The following is a 25,870-nucleotide window of genomic DNA, read 5'->3' as shown; positions in this document are numbered from 1 at the left end:
CTTGCGGAACGCTTCAGAGAACACCTCTGGGCCGCCCGAACCAACCAACCCAATCACCCCGTGGCTCAACACTTTAACTCCCCCTCCCACTCCACCGAGGACATGCAGGTCCTTGGACTCCTCCACCGGCAGAACACAACTACACGACGGCTGGAGGAGGAGCGCCTCATCTTCCGCCTGGGAACCCTCCAACCACAAGGTATGAATTCAGATTTCTCCAGTTTCCTCATTTCCCCTCCCCCCACCTTGTCTCAGTCGGTTCCCTCAACTCAGCACCGCCCTCCTAACCTGCAATCCTCTTCCTGACCTCTCCGCCCCCACCCCACTCCGGCCTATCACCCTCACCTTGACCTCCTTCCACCTATCCCACCTCCATCGCCCCTCCCCCTAGTCCCTCCTCCCTACCTTTTATCTCAGCCGGCTTGGCTCTCTCTCTCTTATTCCTGATGAAGGGCTTATGCTCGAAACGTCGAATTCTCTATTCCTGAGATGCTGCCTAACCTGCTGTGCTTTGACCAGCAACACATTTGCAGCTGTGATCTCCAGCATCTGCAGACCTCATTTTTTACTCCAACATAGAGACCCCCCCACTTTGCTTCAAATGGTCCATACCGACCATAATCCCAACTAAGCTAGTCCCACCTGCCTGCTCCTGACTCATAGCCCTCCAAACGTTTCCAATTCATGTATTTATCCAAATGTCTTTTAAACGTCGTAACTGTATCACATTCCCCACTTCCTTTGGCAGTTCATTTCACATACAGGAGTGTATATAATTACCCTCATGCCTTTTAAAAAGCTTTCTCCTCTCACCTTAAAACATGCCCGAATCTTGAAATCCCCACCGTAGGGAAAAGACATCTGCCACTCATCTTAACTTTGCCCCTCATGATTTATAAATTTCTGTAAGGTCACCCCTCAACCTCCTACGTTCCAGTGATAAAAGTCCCAGCCCCTCTTTATGACTTGAACCCTCCATCCTAGTAAATCCCTTCTGAGCCCTCTCTAGTTTGATAATAGCCTTTCCAGAACAGGGTGACCAGAATTGGACACAGTATCCAGAAGAGGCCTTACCAACTTTGTGTTGAAAATGTGTTGCTGGTTAAAGCACAGCAGGTTAGGCAGCATCCAAGGAACAGGAAATTCGACGTTTTGGGCCAGAGCCCTTCATCAGGAATGAGGAAAGTGTGCCAGGCAGGCTAAGATAAAAGGTAGGGAGGAGGGACTTGGGGGAGGGGCGATGGAGATGTGATAGGTGGAAGGAGGTCAAGGTGAGGGTGATAGGCTGGAGTGGGGTGGGGGCGGAGAGGTCAGGAAGAAGATTGCAGGTTAGGAGGGCGATGCTGAGTTCGAGGGTTGGGACTGAGACAAGGTGGGGGGAGGGGAAATGAGGAAACTGGAGAAATCTGAGTTCATTCCTTGTGGTTGGAGGGTTCCCAGGCGGAAGATGAGGCGCTCCTCCTCCAGCCGTCGTGTTGTTATGTTCTGGCGATGGAGGAGTCCAAGGCCCTGCATGTCCTCGGTGGAGTGGGAGGGAGAGTTAAAGTGTTGAGCCACGGGGTGGTTGGGTTGGTTGGTCCGGGCGTCCCAGAGGTGTTCTCTGAAGTGTTCCGAAAGTAAACGGCCCATCTCCCCAATATAGAGGAGGCCACATCGGGTGCGGCGGATGCAATAGATGATGTGTGTGGAGGTGCAGGTGAACTTCTGGCGGATATGGAAGGATCCCTTGGGACCTTGGAGGGAAGTGAGGGAGGAGGTGTGGGCGCAAGTTTTGCATTTCCTGCGGTTGCAGGGGAAGGTGCCGGGAGTGGAGGTTGGGTTGGTGGGGGTCACGAAGGGAATGGTCTTTGCGGAACGCTGATAGGGGAGAGGAGGGAAATATATCCCTGGTGGTGGGGTCTGTTTGGAGGTGGCGGAAATGACGGCGGATGATACGTTGTATACGGAGGTTGGTGGGGTGGTAGGTGAGAACCAGTGGGGTTCTGTCTTGGTGGCGGTTGGAGGAGCGGGGCTCAAGGGCAGAGGAGCGGGAAGTGGAGGAGATGCGGTGGAGGGCATCGTTGATCACGTCTGGGGAGAATCTGCGGTCCTTGAAGAAGGAGGCCATCTGGGCTGTACGGTATTGGAACTGGTCCTCCTGGGAGCAGATGCGGCGGAGACAAAGGAACTGGGAATATGGGATGGAGTTTTTACAGGGGGCAGGGTGGGAGGAGGTGTAGTCCAGGTAGCTGTGGGAGTCACACCCCCCACCAACCCAACCTCCACCCCCGGCACCTTCCCCTGCAACCGCAGGAAATGTAAAACTTGCGCCCACACCTCCACACTCACTTCCCTCCAAGGCCCCAAGGGATCCTTCCATATCCGCCACAAGTTCACCTGTACCTCTACACACATCATCTATTGCATCCGCTGCACCCGATGTGGCCTCCTCTATATTGGGGAGACAGGCCGCTTACTTGCGGAACGCTTCAGAGAACACCTCCGGGCCGCCCGAACCAACCAACCCAATCACCCCGTGGCTCAACACTTTAACTCTCCCTCCCACTCCACCGAGGACATGCAGGTCCTTGGACTCCTCCACCGGCAGAACATAACAACACGACGGCTGGAGGAGGAGCGCCTCATCTTCCACCTGGGAACCCTCCAACCACAAGGTATGAATTCAGATTTCTCCAGTTTCCTCATTTCCCCTCCCCCCACCTTGTCTCAGTCAGTTCCCTCAACTCAGCACCGCCCTCCTAACCTGCAATCCTCTTCCTGACCTCTCCGCCCCCACCCCACTCCGGCCTATCACCCTCACCTTGACCTCCTTCCACCTATCCCACCTCCATCGCCCCTCCCCCTAGTCCCTCCTCCCTACCTTTTATCTTAGCCTGCTTGGCTACTCTCTCTCATTCCTGATGAAGGGCTTATGCTCGAAACGTCGAATTCTCTATTCCTGAGATGCTGCCTGGCCTGCTGTGCTTTGACCAGCAACACATTTGCAGCTGTGATCTCCAGCATCTGCAGACCTCATTTTTTACTCTCAAATTGCGACACTGATAGATTACCTTTGCCATAGCCAAGTGTCTAAGCGCTATCAAACAAAATCCAAAACTGAATCACAAATGGATATATTGGGACAGATGATCAGAGCCGAAAATGTGTTGCTGAAAAAGCGCAGCAGGTCAGGCAGCATCCAGGGAACAGGAGATTCGACGTTTCGGGCATAAGCCCTTCTTCAGGAATTCTCCTGTTCCCTGGATGCTGCCTGGCCTGCTGCGCTTTTTCAGCAACACATTTTCAGCTCTGATCTCCAGCATCTGCAGACCTCACTTTCTCCTCGACAGATGGTCAGAGTGTGGTTACTGAACAAGACGACATTAGCCCATCAGGACTATCCTCATCCACAAGATTAAGATGCATAGAACCCACAGTAATTTGGTCACTTGGAATCAGAATTAGCTTGCCCAAAGAAGTCAGAGGGTAGAGATGGAAGGGAGTTTTTCTGACTGGAGGTCTGTGACTAGTGGCATTCTGCAGGGATCATTACTGGGACCTCTGCTGTTTGAGATTTACTTAAATTACTTGGATGAAAATATAGCTGGGTGGGTTAGTATGTTTGCAGACAATACGAACATCGGTGGAGTTGTGGATAGTGTAGAAGGTTGTCAAAGAATGCAGCGGGATATAGATCAGCTGCAGATATGAGCAGAGAAGTAGCAGATGTGAGGGGCAAGTCTTTTTACACAGAGTGGTAGGATTCAGCAATGCGCTGCTAGGGTGGTGGTGGAAGCCGATACGATAAACGCATTTAAGGGACTTTACGACAAACACATGACTATGTAAAGAATGGAGGGATATGGACCAAGGGCAGACAGAAGAGATCAGTTTTATGTGGCGTCATACTCAGCATCAGCTCTCTGTAGCTACAATTCATCCCTTTCCCCAGTCTCCGTCCTCTTCCTGTGGCTCTTCAGATAAACATCACACTCACCTGAAAGAGCCAGCCCTGACGCTATTGCCTTCACTGTGAAGAGGGGGTTTTCCTCATGCTGCCAATCACCGTAACTCATTGGTCTCTTACTTTCAACCCTACCACCAAAGGAAAGTTTCCCCTTGTTTAGAACCCTCAATTTTGAGCGCTTCTGTCAAATCTCTCAAACAGTAGCAGCTTCTCCAAACTATCAACATAACAAATGTCAACCCTGGAACTACTCACATTAATCTTCTCTACACCCTGTCCAACATTCTAATCCTTCCGGAAGTGTGGTCTGCAGAACTGGATGCAAATTACTAACTGACATTGACCCAGTGTTTTATAAACATTCAATATAACTTCTTTGGTTCTGTACTCTCTGCTTATCTTTATAAAGGTAGGGCCCCAAAGCACCTTCTGCATCAAGTTCTCAACCTATCCTGCCACTTTAAACCATGTCTGCATGTGGTCCCTGAATTCACACAATCCTCAATGAGAATTGTACCCTTTGTTTGATAAAGCCTCTTCAAAATAAAACTTAATTGGAGAAGAATTAAGTGATTGATCTGCCACATTTCTACCCATCCCACCATACTGCCGATGCCGGTTTGAAATCTATAACTGTCCCTCAAAGTTCAAAATATTTCCAAGTTGTGTCATCTGCAAATTTTTAAACTATGCGCTGAAACAACTCAGACTGGAACATCAATATAGACCAGGAAATGTAATGGCTACACTTAGCACTGGGGTCAATAAAGATTGTTTTGAGAAAAATCTGTAGTGCAGAAAAAGAAAGGTTTACAAAGGGAACTTCAGAGCGTAAAGCCCAGAGAGTTGATGATGTAGCCACAAATGAGGAGTAATAAAAACTGACAATGACTAAGGGATCATTCTGAGAAGTTGGGATCTTTCAGAGTTACTGGAGGACGTTACAATAACACAGAAGTGAGGCAACAAATGGATATAGAAACAGGCATAAGGCTTTCAACTGGGTACCAACACAGGGCAGTAAATAGAACCTGCTTAGTTAGGACACAGGCAGCAGACCTTTGGTTAATATTAAGTTTAAGTGAGCTGTTGGTATAGTCGAGTCTTGAGATAACAAAGACAATGGTGGATTTTCAAACAGCAGCTAAGAGGAAGCGGGGAGCATGTTCTGGAAGTAGAATCAAGTGCCCTCACTGACAGTACAAGTCATCAAGTTATATCGAAACATGGCAAACAGTCTAATGTCCTTGTTTTCAAACATACTTCCAAAAAACATTTTACTGATTTGCTTCCACTTATTAAAAAAGGAACAAAATTGATCTCAGCATTCAAGAGAATGACTAGAGAATGTTAAAACATTCAGATTTTCAGCCACAAAATATTAAAAACTTAAATTCAAATAAATTCCAAAATAAATTCAGATTTGGAAATAATGGCAGCAGAGTATCGAATAGAATATTGGTGACAGGGGAAGGAGAAGAGAGAGAGAGCATCTGACATGAATTGCCTACTCAATTAGAACCACAGGTATTCACTGTCTGAATGATAAATGATCAAAATGACCAATCTCAGAACAGACTTTACCCATACAGTACAAACTTTGTATTCAAAAACAACAGAATGTTAACAAGAGTAAAAAGATTTTCATCATAATTGTTCCCAGATATTCAGACCCCAGAGTTTCAGTGAAGGTTTTGTACATCTCATTCTGCAGAGAGTCTCAGGATCTCAGTCTGAAGGAGTGTGCATGACCCCGAATCTCGATCAGCAGTTTACATATCCTCCACACTCCATTTGTATGCAATCTCCTGCACAGCCTTCTTATCTGCCAATCTCGCATAACGTTTCTGTTCAAAGCCATTCGATCTGAAAGTTTAAAACAAAGTTCTTTTATGGGTGTAGTATGATCAGATACATTATAACACATGACTAAATATAATTTTTCACACTAAAATAGAGGACTGCAGATGTTGTAAATTTGAAAAAAAACAAATTGCTGCAGAAAGTCAGCAGGTCTGGCAGCATCTATGGTGAGAGAAGCAGAGAATATTTTGGGTCCAGTTCTGAAGGGTCATTGGACCTGAAACACTAACTGTTTTCTCTCCATAGACACTGCCAGACCCACTGAGTTTCTCCAGCAATTCCAGTTTATATATATCATTTTTACAGTTAGGTTATCTAGATGCAAAGTCTGGACAAGTTCCTCTTGCCTAGAGAGACCTGGGCCGTGTGAGAGAATATTCATAGCTTCCAGGATTGTCTTTCAACTGAACTCAATCAGCATGATCATTTTCAAGGATCCACAGTACTCCTTACCAACAGTAAAGGTTTTTTGTGTTACTTTTCATACCCTGGATCACTTTTTATATCTTTTGGCACCTGTTTTGTCAACCACTGCTGCTCTTTAAATTTGTTCTATTTTCTAAAATCTACCTTGCGTATTTTTTTTTGGTTTTGGCTTTCTCTTTGGTAGGTAGTGCCCTTGCCCTTGAGGGATATAGATTTATTTCAATTGATTCAAACTGTATTTTGAACTCTTCCAACTGGTCTTTTATTAAAAACCCATAAACAGATTTGCTTGGTTGATTGGGGACAAGCTGTGTGATTATTACACTGACAGCAATTTTCCCTACATCTGAATCAGTAGTTGCTTCACAATTCTCCTCGTTAAGCATACGGAACGTGATCACACTTTGGTTATTGTTTGATAAAGGCCACTGCACACAATTAGGCTGTTAATTAAATTACACATTACAAAATCAGGAAACAACTGAAATTATAAATCATGCTGAACTAGAGACATTTCTTGTTGTAAGCTCATTACAAACTGAAATGAGACGAGCTGGAGATTTTAGCTTCTGATAAACATTATCAACTGCTGTCCTGCCACCTGCCAATGTTTCAGATAGAGTCATTCCTACACCCTCTAGGTCACTATAATGGGCTGTTAAGCTGGCTAAGACTACGCATCAGTGACAACTCAGTGATTTCACATACGTTTCCAATTGAAGCTATGTCTAGATCAAGATTAAAACAAGCTCATGCCATGGTTAACTAGGCTGCTGAATGAACAGTTAGTGTGTTTAAACCAAGCTTAAAGTGTAACCTGCAGGCAGGATCAGATGAATAACTACTCCTCAACTCTCACATTTTTGGCAGTACATTGAAATGAAAGGTCTTAGTCACAGGTTCAACACTACCCAGCTGCAGCTGCTGATAACCCCCTTCAAAACGGAGATTGAATTTGAGCTCAGAGGTCACCTCGACGAACATGTCACAAGGCAGACATCTGCAATATTGTGGTCTTATACAAGCCAGAGCAGTCCCTGGGGCTAGGTGCTGCAGAGGAACTGCCTGCTTCACAGTTTATGGACACATTCCGAAAACACGGACCCATTCTCTCTCACATTCTGCTTTCCATTGTTCTCAACTTCCATGGGTGATCCAATCGGTGTACCACAAATGAGGGTGGAATCAAGTTTAAATGAATTGAATTAGTGGAATGGAAAAATGGTAACCATGATAACTACTGATGATGACCATAAAAACCTATCTGGGTCACTAACATCCTCGAGAAGAAATTGTCAGTCTACATGCAAGGAAAACGTGAGGTCTGCAGATGCTGGAATCAGAGCTGAAAATGTGTTGCTGGAAAAGCGCAGCAGGTCAGGCAGCATCCAAGGAACAGGAAATTCGACGTTTCAGGCATAAGCCCTGATGAAGGGCTTATGCCCGAAACGTCGAATTTCCTGTTCCTTGGATGCTGCCTGACCTGCTGCGCTTTTCCAGCAACACATTTTCAGTCTACATGCAACCCCTTCCCAAGGAAGGTAGTTAACTATTTACTGCCGTTCAATTCAAGGGCAGTAAGGCGTTAGCAATGAATGCTGACCTTGCAAGCAACCTCCATCCTCCTGACATTTCCTGTCATTGTGTTGCATTCTGAGGTCTGCACACTGCAGCAGCATCAGGAACCGGACGTCAGGGTACGCTCTGTCAATCACTGAGCACGGACAGGGCCATGCAGCTTACAGTGAACATTACCATGACAGGCACGTCCTGTGGAAGGCTAAATCAAAACCTCGACTCTATTGACCTCCTCCGTGCCTGATCCCTTGCTGTTTCAGGAGATCTTTACCATTTTTATCATTACCCTTCTAATTCAGTAACTTCCAGCTACATTCTGATCCTTCAGCCCATCAGACATTTCTGGAGCAATTCCTGCTGGACCTGTTCAGAAAGACTGACCACAACAATTTGTTTAATTTGGAATGACACAATACTCCATCCTACATTTTACTGCACTTTTAAAAGTTAAAAGTTGTACTGTTACCTGTCGACACCATCCCAGCGATATCCAGGTTGGAGATTAAACCTGTTTGGAGGGGGCGCAGGGCCACTATACACTGGTCTCGCTGTAAAGTAATTAGACTCATTTAACAAGAAACTGTCCCAGCCCTGTACTCAGTAAAGTACCATACCTAAAATCCAGCCCCCCACCACCCTTGGACAGTACCATGTCTAACACCTCCAGTCTTCTCCATATCTACAGACTGCATCATGTCTAAACTATCCCTCACGCCAACCCTAGGCCCTTGGACAGTATCATGTCTAAAACCCCCAGCCCTCCCTGCACTGTCAGACTGCACCATGCCCAAATCCACCCCATCCCACATGCTTGGACAATACCATGTCCAAAAGCCCACCTCCACACCCATTGATTACACCACATCCTGAGACAGTACAATGTGGCAGCCATGTTGGCAATGTGTTTACCTGTCGACACCATCCTAGCGATAGGCAGATTGGAGACTAAATCTGTTTGGAGCGGTTGCAGGGTCACGATACAGTGGTCAGGGGAAGGCAATGGCCTAGCAGTATTATCGCTGTAAATCCAGAGAGGCAAACGTGAGGACCGTAGACGCTGGAAACCAGAGTCTTTATTAGAGTAGTGCTGGAAAAGACCTTTTGCCCGAAACGTCGATTTTCCTACTCCTCTGATGCTGCCTGACCTGCTGTGCTTATCCAGCACCACTCTAATCTAGACTCTGTTAATTCAGAGACCCAAGTAATGTGTTGGGGATCTGGGGTTCGAATTCCATCACGGCAGATGGTGTAATTTGAACTCAGTAAAATCTGGAATTAAGAATCTAATGATGACCGTGAATCCATTGATGATTGTTAGTGAACCAGATGGGTTTTTCCAATGTCCTTGAGGAAGGAAAGTGTCATCCTTACCCAGTCTAGCCCACACACGTGACTCCAGATCCACAGCAATGTGGTTGACTCTTAACTGCCCCCTGGGCAACTAAGGATGGGCAATAAATGCTGGCCTGGCCAGAGATACCCTCATCCCATGTGTGAATAACCAAAACACCGACGCACCATTTTTATTTTTGGCTTCTTTCTCCTTCTTCTTCCCGAGTAGGCCAGCCATTGGGTCTCCATCTCGCAGTTTCTCACGGAGGAAGCGATCCAGGTCCTCATCATCGATGTGCCGAGCAAGCGGTTTCTGCATCTCGTGAAGAGCATCCTGGACATTCTTTCTCTGCTGCTCTTCCTGAGCCACTCTGGAACAGAGATCAGAGAGTGAGGGGGGAGGGGACAGAGAGCACGAGGTGGGGAGGGGGACAGAGACAGCGAGGTGGGGGAGGGGGACAGAACGAGCGAGGGTGGGGAGGGGTCAAAGACAGCGAGGGTGGTGAGGGGGACAGAGAGCGCAAGGTGGGGGGTGATATAGTGCCAGATTTAGGGGAAAGATCAGGGCATTGCTCTTTGGCTGAGGTGGATAAACAGCAAAATGAAATGGTTTGGAAGGGGTTGGGGTGTGAATGAATTGGGAAGAGATAGGATCCAAGAAGAAACCCAACATTGTGAATATTGAGTCACAATTAATTAGAATGGATGGCTTTGAGGTATGTAGGGAAGAGGTGTTGGAAATTCTGGAAAGGGTGAAAATAGATAAGTCCCCTGGGCCTGATGGCATTTATCCTAGGATTCTCTGGGAAGCAAGGGAGGAGATTGCAGAGCCATTGGCCTTGATTTTTACGTCCTCTTTGTCTACAGGAATAGTGCCAGAAGACTGGAGGATAGCAAATGTGGTTCCCTTGTTCAAGAAGGAGAGTAGGGATAACTCTAGTAACTATAGGCCGATGAGTCTCACTTCTGTTGTGGGCAAAGTCTTAGAGAGAATTGTAAGGGATAGGATTTATGAACATCTGGATAGGAATAATGTGATCAAGGATAGTCAGCATGGTTTTGTGAAGGGCAGGTCGTGCCTCACAAACCTTATTGAATTCTTTGAGGTGACGACTAAGGAAGTGGACGAGGGTAAAGCGGTAGATGTGGTGTATATGGATTTTAGTAAGGCGTTTGATAAGGCACTTCTCTGATTGGACCAGTGGTGTTCAGTCTGTAACAGGAAAACTCGATCACAGTTCAATTTTCCCAGAGTTGCCCACAGCTCAGATTACGTGCTCTCTTACTCTCACCCTTTGCCCCACTGGGCGTATTTTTCTTGCTTTGCTGCTTTCTCCTCTTCCTTCTTTTTATGCAGAATTCTCTCCTGGTCTAAGTCCCTCTTTTTTCCTGATTTGTCTCGGAAGACAGTAGTAGCATGCCTAGAGTCATCTTCAAAGCAGAAGAAGAAAAGATTTCAGCATCATCAGACAGTGGCCTTGGCAAATATCCAAAACCCTCATTCGGAGGGATTTCACATTGTTAGTTACTGTCATGGGATGGAGCAGACAGCAGCAGTGAAACGGTTCAATGGGCGTAGGGAAAATATAGCCCAGGTTGTTCTGGGGTAACAGGGGTGGCAGCTGTCCATCGCTCCCCTTTTTAGGGGCATTATCAACACACAATCACATTTTCCCACAGCAGCTAGTGTGAAGCAACAACGTAAAGTCACAACGAGTAAACGGGACTGGCCAACTTCCAGCAAATACACACTTACTTCATTACCACCAAGTTTAACTTGCCTATGAAAATTTCAGGTCTTTTCCTGCAACCCTTGTGTAAAACAACTTTCAGAGCTCCCATTATTCACATTACTCCTGAACAGGTATTTGATTTCACTTAGCTAAAATGACACCTCCAATTTTCTCATAAAAGACCCTGCCTCATTCTGTGAAATATTGAACACTCCTGTGTATATAAATGTCTTCCAACATCCTTTCCATTCCTTTTTAAAAGCATAAAATGGATACAGAATAGGTGGTGGCCATTTGGCCTATCAAAACCTTGTCCAGCCACTCGGATAATCCCATCCCAACCCTTTCCTTAAAATGGTGGACATTCTTTGTTTTCAGAAAATTATCCAATTCTCTCTTGAAAGTCAGGATGTGATCTACCTCCATTGAAGTTCAGTCAGTACATTCCTGGGCCTAACTACTGGTTGCATTAAAAAGCTTTTCCCCTTTGGTGCTTTTATCAATTAACTTTCATTGCTGTATCGTGGTTCACATTCACCAATGGGAACTGGTTATCTCTGCCTTCTCTGACAGAACCCTGATGATTTGGAATATCTCTATTTAAATTTCCTCTTCTCCTATGTTCCCCATAGAGAACAGCTCCATCCTCACCAATCTAGCCACATGCTTCACTCCCCAAACTATTCTGGTGTATCCTTCCTCCACTAGTCAAAGTCTTGTCAAAATGCTGCGCCATAACTTCACATAATATTCAGGTGAGGTGAAAGTAATGCATTAAGAAGGTACTAAGACATAAGCCCCTTGGTTTTTGTATTTAATTGCCCCTCTATTTCTAAAGCTCAGGATCCCATATACCTTATTAAACTCACAGTCAGCCCTTCACCTTTGTCATGGTTTTACACAAATCACCCCTCACTACTGATATCCCCCACCTGAGGAGAAACTTAATTTACTAATGCAACCCTCTTCAGCTTCATACCCATCGTTAAATCTCCTCATTCCTCTGCTCCTGTGAGAACAGTCTTCAGGGCTGCAAATTAACTGTGTCCTATTCATGGCTCGGACAAGATTTTTTATTACCTCAATCTTCTTGAATATAAGGTACACATTGCATTGGCTTTTTGCAAGACTTCAAGCTGCATTCACACTTTCTAAAACATTACTGATTTAAACCAGTAAAGTTCTTTGTCTTTCCAATCCTTCAGCTTATTTCTTCCACGCACACATTCCTGTTCTCCCTCTTACACTTTTGCAACTTTAAATTGCAACTGCTTCTTCTCTGGCCATTCCACAAACCTGGCCGTGTCCTTCTGATGTCTTTAATTGTTCTCACAATTGTTATTTAATGTTTCAGTAAACTTCTAAACACTGCTTACACCTCTATGCAAGATTTGCCTAACCAACAGTGTTAGTGGGTTAGGCAAAATTCCTAGGTGATATCAGGCAGTCTCACCCAGCCTGTGCTGTCAGGGAAGGACAATTATTGAACAGAAGAGCTGGAAAGGTCAGAAGAACAAACTGATTTCGGGGTGCCTGTCCACAGGTCCCTGAAGGCAACAGGACAGGTCAATAGGGTACTTAAGAAGGTGTTTAAGACACTGTCATTATCAATCAGGGCACAGATTATAGAAGCATGGAGGTTATAATGGAGCTGTACAAAATCTGGTTTGGCCAACTTTGAAATACTGCATGCCGTTCTGGTCACTGTAGTACGGGATGTGATTGCATTAGACGGGGTGTAAAGGAGGTTCACCAGAAGTTGCCTGGGATGAAGCAGCTTGGCTACAAAGAGATGCTGGATAGACTGAGGTTTTTCTTCTTTCGAGCAAGAAGTTTGAGAGGGAACTGATTGAAGATTAGGAGGGGCACAGGCAGGGTGGCCAGAAAGCAGCTGTGCCCCTTAGTTGAAGGGTCAATAACAAGGCAGCATAATTTTAAGGGGAAAGGCAGGAGGTTTCAAGGGAACTTGAGCAAAGGTTCTCACAGTGGGGGTGTGGAATACACTGGCTGAGTGGATAGATGAAGCATGCAATCTCCCAACCTTTATAAAAAAAATACACAGACAAGCATTTAAAATGTCATCACACTTACGCTCGCGTGACTGCAGAGTTAGTGCATCTTTGGCAGTACAAACCCGACGGGTTGAAGGGTCTCTTCTGTACAGTATGATTCTATACTGGAGCTATTGTTAGTCTTAATTATGTCAATCAGGCTCTTTGTTAACACGCAGGATGATTACTTCCAAGGCTGAATATCCAGCAGATACTACTCAACTTCAAAACATACAAAGTAAGAATCCAAGAGGATGAGGTAGGTGTTGAATGCTGGGGGAGGGGGACATGCAGAGATAGGGAGGTCCAGACAGGAAGAATCATCAGGGGAAAGAAGAACACAGGAGGGTGTAACCGTGTGCCTGTGGGGATGGCCTTGAGCTCAGTCAATACCTGCGAAACAATCCGCTGCTCGCTCCCTTTGCCTCCGGTGTTCTTTCTCTTTCCTCAGAATCTCTGTTGATATCAGACCAGTCTGACCCCCCGAAAGCATCTCATTCCCTTGTGACTGAAACACATTTTTAAAAATTGTCAGTCCATTAAAATTTCACAAATCTGTTTTTGGGTTTATTTATGAAAACACAAGACCAAGACCGTCGTGTCTTAACAATGAGCCACTGATTCAATGCCAGCACCTCCATGCTCCATCAACTCCCTGATCTTAATTTGCAAATGACACAAAAATATGTGGAAAGCCAAGTTGTGAGATGGATACAAGGCGTTCCCAGAGAGTTATTGATAGATTAAGTGAATGGGCAAGAAGTTGGCAAGTGGAGTATAATGTGGGAAAATGTGAAGTTGCTCATTTTGGAAGTAAGGACAGAAGAAAATGGAAGAAAACTGGAGAAAGCTGCAACACAAGGTGAATTGGGGAGACAACTAGCATACAGGTGCAGCAGGTAATCAAGGCAGCTCATGGAATGTTGGCTCTTATTTCAAGAGGTTTAGAATATAATGGTAGGGAAGACTTACTGAAACTGTACTAGGTGCTGGCGAGATCACATGTAGAGTACTGCGAGAGGTTTGGTCCCCCTATTTAAGGGAAGATCGTATTTCACTGGAGGTAATTCAGAGAAGGTTCACTGGGATGACCCCCAGGACAGAGGCACTGTCTTATGAGCAAAGATTTAACAGGTTGGACCCTACTCATTGGACTTCAGAAGAATGAGAGATGATTTCATTGAAAATATTTGATTAAGGGGCTTGACAGAGTAAATGCAGAAAAGATATTTCACTTCGGTGAAGAGTCTAGGACAAGAAGTCATAGTTTCAGAATAAAGGGATACTAATTTAAAACTAAGGTGATGTGAAATTTCTTCTGAGAGTGAAATGCCTGTGGAACTCCTTATCACAGAGAGCTGCGGGGGCAGATTTCTTATGTATATTTAAGATTCTTGATCAGTTGAGGAATCAAAGGTCATGAGTGAAGGGCAGGAGGGTAGACGTGAAGAAAGTTGGATCAATCTTCATCTTACAGAATGGTGGGGCAATCTTGCAGGGCAAAATGGCCTTTACCGGCCCTATTTCTTCTCGTCCTACAGTCACTAGAAGTATGTTGTTTGAGAGTAATGGACATAAAAAGAAACTCAAATAATTTAGGAGGGTAACTCGGCATCATAAAGCATCTTTGATTTGATCTGAAACCCTTATAAACATTTTAAGTCCACTTTGCAAAAATATACCGAATTTCCTGTACCAAAATCAACCACTTGGCTTGGCAGATCCTTGCTGGTGTTTATTCAGCTATACTGCACTGCTTTTAACAGTCAGTCCAACAACATACCTTTATATTTATGTAGCTTCTCCTTACAAGGACTGAAACAATTCAGCTCAGATGGGAGCGGGTTCCATATTCTCATCAGTCTCAGGGTAAAGATTTTCTACTAAATACATTATTGGATATATTAGTGACTGACTTATTTACGGCCCGTGGCTTTGGCCTTGTACACAAGTCGAACCTCATCACTCAGTCTCCCTTAGCAACCATTTTGATAATTGCGGTCAGGTCACCCTTCTCTTTCCTAAACAGATGTGTTTAATCTTCCAAAAGGCAGCTTTAACTGTCATGAACAGTCTTCAGGATGGATAAACTAAGGACTGGGAGCGTGGAGAAATGAACTGGGCCTATAAGGTTTAATGCAGTAATCCCGTTTAATCCCCAGTTATTGACAATAGCAGAGCTTAGCTTCCAGACTGAGGGAGAATCCAACAACGAACCAATAGCATTCTATCTAAATTGTCAACCACACAACATTTAAACATTACAAAAAAGCAAACGACAAATACAACAATTCACAAACCTCGCAACAACAACAATTTTGACTGCTTTGTCACAGCCTTGAGGATGCGTTGTCACCGAGGGATCAAGGCGAAGTGTAGCATAAATACATTTTAAAATGTTTCATCCCTGAATCTAGTGACCATCATTCAAATTCCTTATTTTCTGCTTGTAACTAAGATTCAGTACCTAGGTATCTTTGTACTTAAGATGGACTCGTAAATCTCATTCAATTAAATTTAAATTAGAAACAGGTACATGGCAATGGAGAGTCCCTAGGTTAAGGGAAGAGAACCAGTCATATGAAGAATAGTTCTGACAAAGTAAGGAAGAAAACTAAAGCAACTAGACAAATATTTATGAACACAGTCCTTTTGTTGATAAATAAACCTCTGCCTCAGTAAAATACACTGATGGCATCAGCACTGATCTATTGAGGACAACAGTTTACTTGGTTTTGAGGATCAAATCTATCTATTCCACAGGAACTTGCCTCCAAATCCCATCAGTTTGATAAAACACCCAAAGATACTTCGTAGAAAACATGTTGAGAATGCGAAGGTCTATGCTAACTGAGACCACATTTGCAGTTTCTGTTTACAGCGGTTTTCCTCATAATTTCCTGTGAAACCTCAACTCTTCAGAGAGTGACCTTAGAAGTTTATAAAATCATGAGGGGCACGGATATAATGAATGACAAAGGTCTTTTCCCTAGGGTGGGGTTCAAATCTAGGGGGCATATTTTTAAGTGAGTGAAGAATTTATAAAGGACATGAGGGAAACATTTTTATTTAGAAAAAGAGTGGCTCGTGTTTAGAATGAACTGCCAGAGAAAGTGGGTGCAGGGATAGTAACATTTAAACTCAAAAGGATTGGAGGAATATGGGCCAAACACGGATGGGTGGGAGTAATTTAGTTTGGAAACATGGTCAGCATGGACTGGTTGGACTGAAAGGTTTGTTTCCATGCTGCATGACTCGAACCGCTTATCAGTTGACAAGTTGCTCGCTGCTCCCAACCACTTACCTTTCTGCTTGGACTCATGTCCCAACTGGCCCCTTGTCTCCTCGAGGAAGCCAGCTTACTGGAAGGCAGGCCGTGCCGAGCAGGTGACAGCTCAGAGCCGTCTGAGCAGAGCGTATATTCCGTATCAGCTACCCCTGGCCTCTTCCTCCGTGGTGGTGACAAGTCAGAGTCAGAAGAACGCTGACCCCTCTTTCGTGGAGGTGAAAGGTCAGAATCAGGGTGCTGCCATCTCCTTGGAGACCTAGTGGTTCTCCTATTCTTTTGTTTGCTGGGGGACAAACCTGGGCAGGAAAATTTGCCAAAGAATAAATGTTTTAAGTCCTTTACTTAGAAATGCTGCTAAAGTAGCAAGCAGATTAACAGCACCCCGCATCATCAACACAAAGTATTTCATTTCCAATTTCATTTCTATAGAACATTTACATAATTTTTAACAACAAATGTGATCTGAGTAGGGTCAAGATGTTGAAATGTCTATTCCTACTCCAATTTTGGATGTTTTACAAAACTGTCAAGATTGTGAAACTAATAGGATAGCCCTCGCAAAGAGTCCTCATAGATACAACAGACTGAATAACCTCCCTCAGTAAAAATCAATGATGCAGCACCCCAAACTTTCCAAACAATTATTGCCAAGTCAGAAAGCCTCACCAGGGACTTGCTAATACTCAGATACCTTGTGCGTTAGCTCCCCTCCTTCCTGCAGCTGTTTGCGAATCTAAGGAACTACTTTGTCTTTTCCGAGGAGGAGACAAGTCAGAGTCAGAAGAGTGTGCAGCATTCCCAGCTGACGAGGAATCTGAGGAGTCATGGCGTTTACAACGAGCTGGTGATAAGTCAGGGGAACTACTACGAGTTCTTCTAGGAGGCAAGTCTGTAGATTTGATACATTTCTCTGTGTTTTTAGAAAGTTTTCTGGGAGGTGAAAGGTCAAGAGAACCGTGGCGACCCCTCCTGGGAGGTGAAAGATCAGGAGAATCATGGCGACCCCTCCTGGGAGGTGAAAGGTCAGGAGAATCATGGCGACCTCTCCTAGGAGGTGAAAGATCAGGAGAATCGTGGCGACCCCTCCTGGGAGGTGAAAGGTCAGGAGAATCGTGGCGACCCCTCCTGGGAGGTGAAGGATCAGGAGAATCGTGGCGACCCCTCCTGGGAGGTGAAAGGTCAGGAGAATCGTGGCGACCCCTCCTGGGAGGTGAAGGATCAGGAGAATCGTGGCGACCCCTCCTGGGAGGTGAAAGATCAGGAGAATCATGGCGACCCCTCCTGGGAGGTGAAAGATCAGGAGAATCATGGCGACCCCTCCTGGGAGGTGAAAGGTCAGGGGAAATTCTCCTTGTTTTTCTCTCAGAAACCTGAGAATCAGTTTCAATCTTTTTTCTTTGTGCCAACTCAGAACCTGTTATCAAGCTAAAGAAAATAAAGAACACGTCAGTTTATCAAAATAAAAAGCACAAATTAAAACCTACAAGTTCAATAATCAGAAATATTATAGCTTTTATTTTAGCTTCCCTCAATCTGGTAAAATCAGTTGGGAAAGATTCCAAATAGAAACTACAAGGCACATCCACAGAGACCAGAAACAATAGATTAATCACCCCAAATAGAGAATTTGCTAAACTCTACAATACAACCTGAAGGATTCTTGTGATACAGTGGTGGTGTCCTTACTGCTTGCCCATGAGATCTGGGTTCAAGCCCTACTTGCTCCAGAGTTGTGTAATTATCTGTCTGAACAGGTTGATTAAAAGTATATATAATACAACTGGCCACTTGGCCCCACTAGTCAATGCCAATATTAGTATTCCATTTCTTCTCACCCCTCTTCATCAAATCGCAACAAATATCCTTCTATTCCTGTCTCCATTACCCAGATTCCCCTTAGACATTTCCCTGCTTTTCATCTCAGCCAGTCCAAGGTTCACATTTGCACCACTCACTGAGTAAAGAAATTTCTTCTGGCTTCTCATTTGGAAATTTTAGTGACTGTTTTTAAATTATACTCCCCCTGGTTCTAGTATGCCCTACAACTGAAAACATTTTCTTGATATAGCCTGTAACCAAATTCCTTCATACAGATGCGAAGGCGACAGTGAGCACCTGAATCTTCAAACACACATAACATACCGACAGTTATACAGTACTCACCCATCTTGACTTGCGTGTAGGAACACATCAGCATCTTGGAATTCTTCGTTTGCATCTTTAAAGAAAATAAATCACAAAGCTAATGATGAATGCAACAATGCACTTTTCTGTATTTTGTTTTAAATAAATCAAAGGATCATTAAAAAGGTGTGGTTGGGCTGGTTTCCATCTTTTTCTCTTATGTAGTGGGAAGAACTGGTCTTAGCTACCAATTCAATTATCACTGAATTAGACACAACTTCATTCCAGTGAGAACAGGCACAACAAATTTCTCAAACTATGGATAGCAGAGGAGACAGCATGTTACTAAATGCTGAAACAACCCTAAAAGCATGTTACTGACCCACAGAGTTAAAGCTTCCAGCTGCAGAAGCAGTGCTGTGTTAACTGATAACAGCATCAAACTGCAACGAACCTCACTGTCCTTAGAGTTCCTTCTTCCAAGCACTAATCAGTGCCCACTGCTGTTTTAAATTTTGCATCCTGCCAGCATGCACTTCCTCAATCTGATATACAAAGCTAATCTATTGGGAGGAGCACAGAGGATATCTGTGGACTCTGCATTTCGGGATGTGTCAGTACCTCGAGGCAGAGGACTGACTGGGGAAGGCTGGGGATACAATTACAGGAGTAGGGCAACAGTGGAAAAAAATCTTGTAACTTCCTCCCTTGCAGCGCTGTAGGTGTTGACTTTAGAAGTGCTAGAAGGAGGTTCAGCAGCATCTTCTCATGGTCAATTAGAGGGGGAACAAATAGTCAGCAAACTATACACCCATAAAAACATAATATAAACACAAGTGGCAAACAAACATACAAATTAGGAGTAGACCACTCTGCCCCTTCAGCCTTCTCTGCTGGCAGTTCCAATTATCTCATTTTCTTGCGTACACTTTGTGACCGTTCACCCCCCCCCTTACTTTAGAAGAGTTTAAGTATCTCTGCCTTAATAATGTTCAGCCATGTTGCTTCTGCTTACTACTGAAGCAGCATTCCAAAGACTTCGCCTAGAAAGGGGACGAAACGTTTGCAACAAAAACTCCCAGCTCGGCGAACAGAACCACAACAACGAGCACCCGAGCTATAAATCTTCTCCCAAACTTTGAACTTGCAAACTGCTGTGAGAAAAAGATTCTCATCACTACCTTAAGTGGATGATTATTTTCAAACAGTGATCCCTCGTTTTAGAATCTCCTACAAGCTGCCTGTTCACAATTTGTTTCCTCTCTAATTGACCAGGAGAAGGAGTTGGTGGGATTCCTCCGGCACTTCTTCAATCCTTGTACTAGAGCCACATGCACAGTGCCGCCAGGGGGAGTGTTGCAATGTTTGGCACAATTGCTACCCACAATTGGACGTATTGATGGTCATCTTTCAAATCTCCATAGACTTCTGGAGCAGTTTTTACAGAATGAAGGGTGGGAAATGTAACCCACTATTCAAGAAAGGAGGGAGAAATAAAGCAAAATAGCTGACTAGTGAGCCTGACATTAATAGTGGGGAAAATGCTTGAGTCTATATAAAAAGACATGATAACAGAACATTTGGAAAGCATTAACTGGTGATTGGCCAAAGCCAGCGTGAGTTTATGAAAGGCAAATTATGCTTAGAAAATCTAACTGACATTTTTAGATGATGTAACTAACAGAATAGATAAAGGAGGGCAAGTGGAGGAGATGTATTTGAATTTGCTGAAGGCTTTTCATAAAGTCCCTCGTAAGGGGTTAGTGGGCAAAGTTAATACACTTGGCATAGGGGGTAATATATTGATGTGGATTGAAACTGGCTGGCAGGCAGGAATCAGAGTGTGAAAATACATGGATGTTTTGTTTTGAGTGGCAGGCAGTGGTGACTGGCGTACTGCAGGGTCAATGCCTGGGCCCCAGCTGTTCATAACTTATATAACTGACCTGGATGAGGGAACCTAAAGGAACATTTAAAAGTTTCTGATTACACAAAACTGGGCAGAGCTGTAAGGAGGATAGAAGTTGCGTTAGACAAATTGAGTGAGTTTGTGTTAACATAGTAGATGCAGTACAACATAGTCAAATGTGAAGTTACACACTTTGGCGTGAAAAAAGGAGTAGGAAGTGTGGATGTCTAAAGGGACTGGGTGCCCTTGCATACCAATCAATGAAAGCAAATGTATATTGGCCTTCATTGCAAGCGGATCAGAGTGCAGAAGTAGCAGATATACAGGGGCTTGAGATGAGATCGTACCTGGGGTTTCCGGTGCAATTTTGGATTCCCTTCCTAAGGAAGGGTATATTTGCCACAGAGATTAGATTAGATTCGCTACAGTGTGGAAACAGGCCCTTTGGCCCAACAAGTTCACACCAACCCTCCAAAGAGTAATCCGAAGTGTACAAAATCCCATGCAAGGACTGCACAAAACACTCCATAGGACAAACAGGAAGACAGCTAACGATCCGCATCCATTAACACCAACTAGCCACGAAACGACACAACCAGCTATCCTTAGTAACCACACATGCAGATGACAAGCAACATGAATTTGACTGAAACAACACTACTATTATAGGACAAGCCAAACAGAGAACAGCCAGGGAATTCATAGAGGCATGGCACTCATCCACAGATTCAATCAATAAGCACATCGACCTGGACCCAATATAGTGGCCACTGCAGCGGACAGCTGGAACTGACAACCGGAAGCAAATACTATAAATGTCGGAGGAAACATCACAGAAGCACTTCACAGGAGGCTCCCAAGCACTGAGGATGTCACCTAGACAGGGGACGAAACATCTGCAACACAAATTCCCAGCTCGGCGAAAAGAACCACAACAGTGAGAATGATCTATTTATTCTTACTCTGCACATTAGCCAAGCCTTTAGCCATGTGTCTTAATTTTGTTAACTGACCTTGTCTTATTTTCCATTCACAAATCCATGCTGACTGTGCCATGTCAGATTATCACAACCTTTATAACAGATTCCAGCATTTTCCCACCTTGAGATGTAATACAAACAAGCCTGCATTTCTCTATTGCCCCTCGCTCTCTTCTTAACTCGTGTCATTTACTAACTTCCAATCTGCAGGAACCAAAGTAATACCGTACACAGTATTCTATACCTGATCTCCCCAGTGCTCTGTATAACTGATGCATAATTTCCATGCTTCTGCATTCATTTTGCCTTGTGATAATGGAGAACATTCTCATTACTTCACTAATGAGCAGATGTACGTTCATGTTAATGTTTTCAGATTCATGTACTAGGATGCTCAGATCTTTGTGCATCTCAGCTCTGCAATCTCGTAATATTTACATAATTACATTTTTTTTATTCTTCCTCCCAAAACAGACACCTTCTTGTGTTGTTGTGGTTCTGTTCGCCGAGCTGGAAGTTTTTGTTGCAAACGTTTCGTCCCCTGGCTAGGAGACATCATCAGTGCTCTGGAGCCTCCTGCGAAGCGCTTCTTTGATGTTTCTTCCGGTATTTATAGTGGTCTGTCCTTGCCGCTTCCGGGTGTCAGTTTCAGCTGTCCGCTGTAGTGGTTGGTATATTGGGTCCAGGTCGATGTGTTTGTTGATGGAGTTTGTGGATGAATGCCATGCCTCTAGGAATTCCCTGGCTGTTCTCTGTCTGGCTTGCCCTATGATAGTGTTTTCCCAGTCGAATTCATGTTGCTTGTTGTCTGAGTGTGTGGCTACTAGGAATAGCTGGTCGTGTCGTTTCGTGGCTAGTTGATGTTCATGTATGCGGATTGTTAGTTGTTTTCCTGTTTGTCCTATATAGTGTTTTGTGCAGTCCTTGCATGGTATTTTGTAAACTACATTAGTTTTGCTCATGTTGGGTATTGGCTCCTTTGTTCTAGCAAGTTGTTGTCTGAGCGTGGCTGTTGGTTTGTGTGCCGTTATGAGTCCTAAGGGTCGCAGTAGTCTGGCTGTCAGTTCTGAAACGCTCCTGATGTATGGTAGTGTGGCTAGTCCTTTTGGTTGTGGCATGTCCTCGTTCTGTGGTCTATCTCTTAGGCATCTGTTGATAAGGCATCCAGAGCACTGATGATGTCTCCTAGCCAGGGGACGAAACGTTTGCAACAAAACTTCCAGCTCGGCGAACAGAACCACAACAACGAGCACCCGAGCTACAAATCTTCGCACAAACCTTGATCTTCTTGTGTCCCCATATTATATTTCACTTGCCAAATGACTGTCAAGTGGACTAGAGCTCTGTGGTTATATGGTCAGATTATTAAATCAGCTCAAAACCCAACAAGGCAACTGACAATTAGAATTTAGTACAAAAAAAGTAAATGAAAGTGGTGGATTATTGCAAAATCCCAATTGGCTAATGCCCTTTTGAGAAGGAAACCTGCCATTCTCAACCAGTTAAGGCCTCAAAGCACCTCTAGCTCTTCACCAACATAGTGGACTCCAAACTGCCTTATGAAGCAGCCCAGTGAGAGGGAATATATCAAACTACTTGCATCAGCTCAAAGGAGCAGCTCACTACCAGCTTGTCAGGGAAATGAGATGAATGACAATGCTAGCCTATCCAACCATGTTCACATCCAATTAACGTATTGATAATACAACAGGCAATTCAAAATTCACTGCATAGAATGAAACCCAAGTCTTTTTAAAAATGGCACTTCACGACTTACCTCCTAAAATTTTCCACTTATTGCTCAGACGGAATTCCTCCATTTGTTGAACAATTTCAGGCCTTTCATCAATGAACTCTGCCACCTGAAGCAACAGGCTGGAGATCAACACAGAAGTATAATACAACAACAATCTGCATTAACATAGCATCTATCATGTAGTAAAAGAGCCCCAAATTGTTCTCAGGAATGTGATCAAATAAATCCTGACACATGACATTAGGTCAAATTACCAAAAGCCTCATCATAAAATTTAGGTACAAAGCTTGACCCAAACAGTTCAAAGCACAGCATTATGGAGTGAATGTATACAGTGATAATTTTAAACATCCCCTGTCATCCAATACATCAAACAGCATATGGGCAAGTTCAGAGGATAAGACTCCTTCTTCACTGTACCTATCAAAAAGCCAAAGATTACATACAGTGATGCTCCCCATACACTGTTACCACTAAACACACTGAGCAAAGCATTCAAATTCAGCCCTAAGGTCAGTCATTTCCTAATACACAGCCACACATTTTCCACAACAGCCTCTCACAGAATCTAAGAGTACAGATAGAAGCTTTTATTTCATTCTACCTGTATTGAGTTTATTAAAAACTTATCTAATTTTGTCTTGCATCCTTGCTCTTTCCCTCATTATTCTGTAAAACCTTCCCCTTTGAGTATTTATAAAATTTCCAATGGAAAGTCACTTCTAAACCTGTTCCCACCACCCATTTTATAGTATAACAACTTTCTGTATTAATAGAAATTCTCCTGTCAGTTCTGCTCTTAAGTGAGAGTTAGAGTGTTCAACAAGCGTTAGAGAAACTGGGATCAGCTTTAGAGACTGGTCAGTTGGACCGTAAACCTTTCCCAGCTTTGTACTTCCTCCTTTCCCAATCTTTAAATTTAAAAAGTCTTGTCATTATTGAAGTAGCTTCAGCAGCATTAACAGTAGTCACAGTGTTGAGTTTTTAGTAATTTGCTGACAGTTAGTCCTCTGAATAACCTGTTCCACCTACCACAGGGGCTTCATCATCCTCATCCTCTGCTGCCTCCTTCTCCTTCTCCTTCTCCAGGCTTTTCCAGGTCACATCATCATCCACAATCCGCATTCTGTAATATAACAAAACACAGGCTTTCAACTGACAGACCCAGGCCCAACACTGTCCCTGACCTAGTACAGAAACACCTCCCCTGGGGGGAAACAAGGGGAAGCTGACACCACCACAGATTACACACTCACTCACACACACACCCACTCCCACACCCCCACACCCACCCCCACACTCACCCACACCCCCACACTCACCCACACCCCCACACCCACACACCCACCCCCACACCCCCACACTCACCCACACCCACACACCCACCCCCACACTCACCCACACCCCCACACCCACACACCCACCCCCACACCCCCACACTCACCCACACCCCCACACTCACCCACACCCCCACACTCACCCACACCCCCTCACTCACCCACACCCCCTCACTCACACCCACCCCCACACCCACACACACTCACCCCCACACTCACCCACACCCCCTCACACACTCTCTCACACAGAGGCGGTGCTGGCACAATACCAGGCAGACACCAGCTGCAGCATCTGCTGGTCATTTATTGTCGGATGCGGATGCGGATGAAGATCAGACCCGGCCCCTGAATCCCTGTGGCCGCCTATGGCGTGAGGGACAGTGGCCTCACCCACAGGTGAGAACCAGGCCTCAGGCCTATCCCGATCAGACCGGCCGCTTGCGCTGCTCCCTCCGCGGGCCTCACCCTCCGCCTTTAATCTTCACTTTCCGCTTTTTCCTGGTCCGCTTGTGGCCCGGCTCCGCGCCGCTCAGGTACCGCTTCAGGTACTCCTCCTTACTCAGGCCGGCCATGGCCGCCCACACCTAGGCCCGGGCCCCGCGGTAACTGACCCCGAGGCTCCTCAGGCCCCGCTCTAACGGCGCTAGGCCTCAGTCTTGACCACTCTCTCCTCGAGCTCCCCCGACACTAACAGCCCCGCCCCTCACGCACTGCCGGCCCCGCCCCCACGCACTGCCAATCCCACCCCACAGCGCTAACGGTCACGCCCCCATGCCCTCGCGGCGCCGGCCCCGCCCCCACGCGCTGCCGGCCCCGCCTTCCCGGTCTAATGGCCCCTCCCCCCACGCGCTAACGGTCACGCCCCCATGCTGTCGCGGCGCCGGCCCCGCCTTCCCGGTCTAATGGCCCCTCCCCCCACGCGCTAACGGTCACGCCCCCATGCTGTCGCGGCGCCGGCCCCTCCCCACACACGCCGCCGGCCCCTCCCCCCACGCGCCGCCGCCATCTTGGTGCCTCAGGCCCCGCCCCCTCCGCCGTGAGGGAGCTGCTGCTGATGTCATGGCGGCCGCGTCCCGCGCTCTGTTTAAATTCTAACAATATCGGGGAGTCCAACACCGGCTCCTCCACATCGGCAATGTTGTTGTGAGGGATACATCCGTGTCCATGGACACCTTCCGCGGGTGGTCACAGGGAGCCTGGCACCGTCTGTCTACAATGTTCAACTGCATTTATATAGCGCACTGTATAGAGTCTGTCTCCAACAAGGAAAGGAAGACAAACTATGAGCAGATTGAAAAACTCAAACTGGGCGTTCATAAACTGGGACATCAGCAGGAGAATTACTTTTAGTCATTTTATTAATTTATAACACCTTCAGGGTAAGAGTAAGTGGGAGCCTCATTCCTGCTGAAGGGTTTCTGTCTGAAATATCCATTGTCCTGCTCCTGGGATGCTGCCTGACCTGCTGGGCTTTTCCAGCAACACTCTCTTGACTCTGACCCCCAGCATCTGCACTCCTCACTTTCTCTTACCTTCAGGGTAAGGA

At 45.3% G+C, this 25,870-nt stretch overlaps 1 protein-coding gene across 3 annotated transcripts; it reads right to left on the bottom strand.

The window, feature by feature from the left end:
* Positions 1 to 5,006: 5,006 nt before the first annotated feature.
* bud13 (BUD13 homolog) lies at positions 5,007 to 25,001 on the bottom strand. 3 transcript variants are annotated; one of them, XM_060846647.1, is made up of 11 exons: positions 24,790 to 25,001; positions 24,020 to 24,113; positions 23,009 to 23,093; positions 18,382 to 18,436; positions 16,910 to 17,643; positions 16,234 to 16,514; positions 13,323 to 13,437; positions 10,438 to 10,576; positions 9,332 to 9,516; positions 8,280 to 8,361; positions 5,007 to 5,812 (listed from the first exon to the last, which is right to left on the bottom strand). In XM_060846647.1, the coding sequence occupies exons 1-11, from the start codon at positions 24,894 to 24,896 to the stop codon at positions 5,719 to 5,721; spliced, it is 1,971 nt and encodes a 656-aa protein (XP_060702630.1). In that variant the 5' UTR covers positions 24,897 to 25,001; the 3' UTR covers positions 5,007 to 5,718. The 3 variants fall into 3 exon arrangements, with proteins under 3 accessions (XP_060702630.1, XP_060702631.1, XP_060702632.1); XM_060846648.1 differs by lacking the exon at positions 8,280 to 8,361; XM_060846649.1 differs by lacking the exon at positions 24,790 to 25,001 and having other exon boundaries at positions 23,009 to 23,106; positions 24,020 to 24,102.
* Positions 25,002 to 25,870: the final 869 nt, after the last annotated feature.

The sequence above is a fragment of the Hemiscyllium ocellatum genome, chromosome 29 (genome assembly GCF_020745735.1).
Source record: "Hemiscyllium ocellatum isolate sHemOce1 chromosome 29, sHemOce1.pat.X.cur, whole genome shotgun sequence".
Taxonomy (NCBI): domain Eukaryota; kingdom Metazoa; phylum Chordata; class Chondrichthyes; order Orectolobiformes; family Hemiscylliidae; genus Hemiscyllium; species Hemiscyllium ocellatum.
This window is presented reverse-complemented; position numbering and strand designations above follow the sequence as displayed.